Source organism: Morchella importuna, assembly GCF_003444635.1.
Source record: "Morchella importuna strain M04M26 chromosome Unknown Morimp01GS104, whole genome shotgun sequence".
Lineage (NCBI taxonomy): Eukaryota > Fungi > Ascomycota > Pezizomycetes > Pezizales > Morchellaceae > Morchella > Morchella importuna.
Window position 1 is genome coordinate 12,347 of NW_025763500.1, and position 7,161 is coordinate 19,507.

At 45.0% G+C, this 7,161-nt stretch overlaps 1 protein-coding gene across 1 annotated transcript; it reads left to right on the forward strand.

Annotated features, from left to right (window-relative positions):
• Positions 1-6,817: 6,817 nt before the first annotated feature.
• LAJ45_11770 (uncharacterized protein) lies at positions 6,818-7,141 on the forward strand (the record flags this gene model as incomplete). Its single annotated transcript, XM_046121245.1, has 1 exon — positions 6,818-7,141. The coding sequence occupies one exon, from the start codon at positions 6,818-6,820 to the stop codon at positions 7,139-7,141; it is 324 nt and encodes a 107-aa protein (XP_045965561.1).
• Between the last annotated feature and the right edge of the window lie 20 nt (positions 7,142-7,161).

Consider the following 7,161-nt stretch of genomic DNA (forward strand, 5'->3'; position numbering starts at 1 on the left):
CCGTGATCAACCGATAAGAATAATCATAATACATACAAAGAAACCGTAACGCAACATGATTTTAAATACCGCAAACAAAAATAGAAATGCACAATCAATTTTAATCCTCCAAAGTCGTGATCTTTGACCTAAATCACTGATTCTGGGTGAATAATTTCCGTTTCTTTTCACCCTCCCTTCCATGTTTCTTTCCTCTGGAAGGACATCGCCTTCTATGCAGGTCTTTTAACCTGACTTTACTCGTCCCTACGCAATCTTTCGCGAACTGGTTATCTCTACCATAATGGAAGCATTTTTCCTCCTTCTGACACTTTTCTTTTTCGTTCTTAGTGAAACCTAAGCCGTGCGGGGGCTTGGAATTGTACGCTGGGAGGGAAAAGGTTTTTCGAGGTGCGGGGTTCCGAGATTTCGCCATTCTGATTTTTCCTCAAAAGGCTTCACAATCTTCTTGCCAAGTAAAATTTCCTTTCGGGCTTTCACCTCATGATCCTTGCGTCAGACCTTCCTTACACATTCTAGACATTCCACGAAATCTTCTGGTTCCTCGATCGCATTCGAGAGCCATTGTTCCAATGAGGAGATTATTCCCATTAGGATAATGGATTTCATGAAGATGGGCCCGACCCTTGCGTCCCATTTCAGATTTTCCATTTCATTGACGTAGTCATCGATCATGCTAGTTGGACCGAGCCTATTCATCTTCTGATTGGTTTGTCCTTGACTGTTTCGATTGCTATATTCAATCCATAATTCGTTTTTGAAATTTTAACATGTTCGGATACTGGGGTCCACCGATAGTCGTTCCACCAAGTTTCGCCAGAATTTTGGCGCGCTTCCGGTAAGTTCCAAGGATATTTACAAAATTTTTATTTGGTCGTCTCACCCGACCTTTCTCTGAAGTTCGATTAAGACTTCCATTTGGTCGATCCAGTTTGGTACATCTTCGTCGGCTCTTCCGGAGAAGGAGATTTTCGCCTGGTTTGGTGTATCTCCCAGTATGGAGTGAAGATGGTGCATGAGATCAATCTCTTCCTGGCCCTTACGGCGCCGATCAGAATCCGAATCAGTTTAAGAAAACCCAAAAAACATGTAGAGTGAGATTGGTCCGATTCGGCTGGCAAGACTCACACGGAGTTACCCTACCCAACAGCTCCCAACTACCACCTACGTCCCTGCCATCACTAGCACGATCCCCGGCACCTAATAATTGGACGATAGCGATGGACTCAGGGCGGTCTATTTAATCCGTAGGCACGGAATTGGGAATTATGGGGCCACGGTTCCCGGGTTCTCAAAATCCTGTCTGAAATTGCCTTATTAGAATAATACCTAAATGTGTATTTGGTGGAGATTGAATCTGCGTTGTGGCTAGTTGGGGTATTGAGCGTCTCTCTCGAAGGGTATTACACAAATGTGTATTTAGTGGAGGTTGACACTCATATGTGGCTAGTTAGGGTTATGAGCGTCCCTCTCGAATGGTATTACACAAATGTGTATTTCGTGGAGGTTGGCGCTAGGTTGTGGGTGGTTAGGGTTATGAGTGGCCATCTGGGATTGTAATTCAGAAATGTGTATTTCGTGGAGGTTGGAGCTGGGTTGTGGGTGGTTAGGGTTATGACTGGCAATCTGGGATTGTAATTCAGAAATGTGTATTTCATGGAGGTTGGAGCTGGGTTGTAGGTGGTTAGGGTTATGAGCGTCCCTCTCGAATGGTATTAAATAAATGTTTATTTCATAGAGGTTGGAGCTGGGTTGTGGGTGGTTAGGGTTATGAGTGGCCATCTGGGATTGTAATTCAGAAATGTGTATTTCGTGGAGGTTGGAGCTGGCTTGTGGGTGGTTAGGGTTATGACTGGCAATCTGGGATTGTAATTCAGAAATGTGTATTTCGCGGAGGTTGGAGCTGGGTTGTGGGTGGTTAGGGTTATGAGTGGCCATCTGGGATTGTAATTCAGAAATATGTATTTCGTGGAGGTTGGCACTAGGTTGTGGGTGGTTAGGGTTATGAGTGGCAATCTGGGATTGTAATTCAGAAATGTGTATTTCATGAAGGTTGGAGCTGGGTTGTGGGTGGTTAGGATTATGAGTTTTTCTCTCGAGGTGTAATAGAGAAAGATGTATCTGGTGGAGGTTGAAACTCGGTTGTGGGTGGTTAGGTTTACTGTAACGGCAATATTACATTTCGTCTAAAGCGATAGATTGGATCGTGAAGAGGAGCCATTGCGCAGTTGAATCAGGATTTGTAATAGGGTTTCTGTTATGTTCTTTCAGTTTCCATTACGCGGAATATTAGTCATCAATGGACTAGGAATTGGATATATAAAGGGTCGTTGTCTCGTGCCTTTTCATGTTTTCCTTTCTTTCTTTTTCTCTTCATACAATCTCTTGTATTTACTTCCTGAATACTACTTTTGTTCTCTGTCTCGTAATAGGGTTCCACTGGTGTATCATACTAAGTAGAGCGGCCCAATAGTCCATAGTATTGAATCCCTACTGCTACGTCTTCGCCTCGGTTGTATTCCTTGGCACTATAGTCCCTACGCCTATAGACCCCCGTTACACTAGGTTGCATTCTCTATTGCCAACCAATACAACACTACAGTCTACAATGTCAGGACACGTCCCTGTCGATTATCAGCAACTAAGCAACGCCCTTCAAACCTTCTTTCAAGAACACCCACAGGTCGATAACAATGTCGGAATAGAAGCTTATTCACTCCTCCAACGGGCCCAACACGGTCTTGCTAAGTATGCAACGGACCTACAGGATGTGGAGAGGGAGGCTGGAAATGCAAGAGGGATGTTCTAGCGGGACCTTGCTGCTGCTCGAACTCAACGGGTCGCTGTTGAAGTGGTGGCCCCTGATGAAGAACCGATTGGTGGCGATAATGCCCCACCTGCGCCTACAATACCACCCGTCGTGATCACTACCCAGCGGTGGGAGAAGCTCCCAGATCCTGAGGTGTTTGGGGGAGATCGTTATCGAGAAAGATTAAACCCATTCAAGCAACAGATGAGGATCAAGCTATTAGGAAACGCCGACTGCTTCCCCACATTACACTCTAAGCTATCCTATGCATTCAGTCGACTGGAAAGTGTCGCCGATAATCAGTTTCTACAATACGTCGGGGAAAAAGACATTGTTGTGCCTTCCATGTTACGGTTTTATGAAATTCTAGATACGGCGTTCGGGGACCCTGAACGCATGCGCACAGCTAGGAGGAATCTCAAGAACATACACCAACGAAACCGAACTTTTGCCGATTATTTGGCCGAATTTCAAAGATATGCTGCCGGGTCAGGAATGCATTAACCCTCTCACTTCGAGGCCCTAATGGAAGGTATTGATGCGGAAATCGACGAATCAATGGTACAACATGAAACTCCTGCGACGGTAGATGCCTGTGCAATGCTCTTGCAACGGTTGGATAATAGCCCTCGAGCGGCAGAAGCTAAGCGAGGAAGTAAAAAGCCTTGAAATGCTACTACTGCTCCGGCCCCTCGTCCCCCACCAGCGAATCCCGTCCCTGCTCCCCGTGCTGCTGCCCCGGTAGCCAATGTACCTACAACTGAGAATCATCCCTCCTTCCGCTCGGGAGGTGATGTACCGATGGATTTGTCTGGAGGACGTCGTCGCCCCACCCATACCGAAAAAAATGCACGCTTAGCTGAGGCTCAATGTTTCTCTTGCCGAGGTGTCGGACATATGGTTAAAGATTGCCCCCAAGCGAGGGCAACTGGAAATCAATCAAGGAGACTGGTGATGAGGGGAGCGGCATTGAGGGTGGAGGAAAACGAAGGCAGTGATAACGAGTCCGCAAGAGATTTCTCCCTGCACTAAGTGGCTTAGCCCAGGGACTATTTAAAGATTTTCCTAGGATGTGAGTTTCTGGTTTTTCGGTATCACAGGAGGAAATGGATGGGAACCAATTTGCAGTAACTTGTTCGATTTCGCAGAATAAAAATTCTTTTATACCCACCTACGCGCTTATTGATACCGGAGCATCAGGATATGCTTTCATTGATGAATCTTTTGAACGCCACAACAATCTTACCATGACCCCCCTCAAAATACCCCGCCACGTAGACGTTATAGACGGCAGACCTATCAAGTCAGGAAAAATTACCCTTATTGTTGATGTCCCTCTAGGCATTCATGGCCATCTCGAGATTGCGCAATGTTTTGTGACAAAGTTAGGACATTATCCGATTGTGATGGGGATACCTTGGATGCGACGCCATGACGTTACCATTCGACCAAAGGGAAATTTGCTTATTTTTGACTCTCGAAACTGTTGTCAATATTGTTCGCTTGGCGGAACTGTAGTTACGGTTCATGGCATATCAATTCCCCTACCGGAAAAACATACCACTATTGTTTCAGCGACTGAAAAATCTACCATTGATATTGAAAAGCTAATACCGAAAGAGTTCCACCGCTATATCCATAAAGTTTGAAGAAATTAATACTTCAGTGCTTCCGCCACATCGACCGTTGAATGATATTAAAATAGTACTAGAAGAAGGCAAACAACCACCATAGGGACCAAGATACACCCTATCCCAAATCGAACTGAAGGCATTCTGGGACGACCTCCAGTAGAATCTACCCAACGGAATTATCCGCCATAGTGAATCGCCAGCGGGAGCGCCTATACTATTCGTCAAGAAACCCGATGGAGCTCTTCGTTTATCTACCGACTATCGGGGCCTCAATGCAATTACAATTAAAAATCGCTATCCATTGCCTTATTAAACGAAACTTTGGCCAAATTGTCGAGACCAAAATACTATACCAAGTTGGATTTACGCATGGGATATAATCAGATCAGGATAGCAGAGGGAGACGAATGGAAAACGGCATTCCGGACTTGATATGGACATTTTGAAAATACGGTAATGCCTTTGGGTTAGCGAATGCTCCTGCTACATTCCAATATTGTATCAATGACTTCCTGCTTCCCTATTTTGATCAATTCGTGACGGCCTATTTAGATTATATACTTATCTCTTCCGAGTCCCTTACAGAACACAAGGATTATATTCAAAAGGTTCTAAAAGTACTTGACGAAAATCATGTTCATCTCAAACCCGAAAAGTGCGAATTTATGGTTCGAGAAACAAAATACCTTGGCTTAATCCTTACCCCGAACGGCAATAGGATGGATACGAAGAAGGTTGTCGATTTTCTAGAATGATCTACACCGAAATATCTCCATGATGTTCAAGTATTTTTGGGATTTGCAAATTTTTATGGACGGTTTATCTTAGGATATTCAAGGATTGTTGCCCCGGTTACAGCTTTAACGAAGAAAAATGTCAAATTCGAATGGACAGATAAAAGGGAGGAAGCGTTTCAAATTCCAAGAAAAATGTTTACAATGACACCTATACTAGTTCATTTTGATCCGGATCGAAAGATTTTGGTGGAAACCGATTCATCCGACTATGTTTCAACAGTAATTCTATTGCAACGTGATGATGAAGAAGTTTTACATCCGCTCGCTTTCTTTCTAAGAAACATTCCCCTGCGGAATGTAATTATGAAATTTATTACAAGGAACCTCTAGCGATCGTGCGATGTTTCGAAGAGCGGCGAAATCATCTGGAGGGAGCACAATTCCCCATTGAAGTTTTTAGTTATCATCGGAATTTGGAATATTTCACGACGACTAAATTGTTAAATCGCCGACAAGCTCGTTGGTCTGAATTCCCACCAGGAAAACAGGGAGCCAAACTAAATGCATTGACTAGAAGTTCGGGTAACCTACTTAAAGAACGGGATGAACGGTTGACGCATCAGAGCCAACTGGTTCTGAAGCGGAAAAATTTGGATATAAAGCTAAGTTTGTTCGCTGGTTCTTTAGCAAATGAATCCGCTGAAGCAATGTCTACTGTGGAGAAGTTATTTTCAAAAGCTTAGCAAGTCGATAGTTTTCCTAACGAAATCCTCGCTATGCTTTGGAGTGATGTTCGCCATTCCAATAAAATCTCACTTGCCGAATGTATGGAAGACAACAATAGTCGGCTACTTTATGGAGGCGCACTCTACGTATCGAACGACACTGACCTCCGGTTGAGACTCCTAAAGGAATATAATGAGAAACCATCAGGAGGCCATCCAGGTAGAGCAAAGACATTGGAACTCTTAACTCGGGAGTATTTTTGGCCACAAATGCGAAAAGATTTCGATCGATTTGTCAGGAATTGCAATTTGTGTGTCCGAGGCAAGGCACCACGCAATGCACCTTGCGGAGTACCTCGCCAAATGCTAATACCAGAGGGAACATGCACAAATGTCTCGATGGATTTTGTTACTGACCTCCCTGAGAGTCATGGATATAATGTAATTTTAGTTGTTGTCGATAGACTAACTAAAATGCGACATCTAATACAACGACTAAAGAGGTAGTAGGCATACCAAATATGACATCTCAACTCTTAACACTCACCGCCTCCCAAAGGGTGACCCCACCGTGGCAAATATGTCTAAGTCCTAACGCTAGCCCTGTCCTCGCTAGCAATTGACCTCAGATTTGACATCTCGACGATCCCACCTGCTACCTACCTGCGTAGCTGCCTACCTGCTTTCTTTCTGCCTATCGACCTACCTCTCATTCATGTCAATTCACACCTCCTACCAGCAGCGATACCTACGTCATACCTACAGCGTTACCTGTATACGTATTTACCCACCTGTATTTTGATACCTGTACTGACGCCGCTACAGACTGCTAAATATCAGCAAATTGAAGTCCAAATCGATACCAGATTGCATCAAAATTGCAGTAAATTGACACTCAAGTTGACACGCAAAATGATACAAAAACATCGACCAATTGCAGCAAGTCGAAACTCAAATCAGTATCAAATATACATCAGCAAGCTCGCCTATTACCCAGGGCGCAGCCCCTACGTCCTGGCGGGCATTCTGCGCCACGAGCGCCCAGCGCGTCCGCACCGCCAGACTACAACCTTCGCGCCAGGCTCCGCCGCAGGACCGTCCCACTCTCTGGGACCGCCAGGAGATATGGCTCACGTCCGGAGGGCACTCGCCAATGCTCTGGTCGCCTGGGCCGCCATGAGATTCCCTCCCCCTCCGGAGACGCTAGGATGGAGTGACTCCGCCCACAGCACCTAGGAACTTTTGCTTCTTTTGAT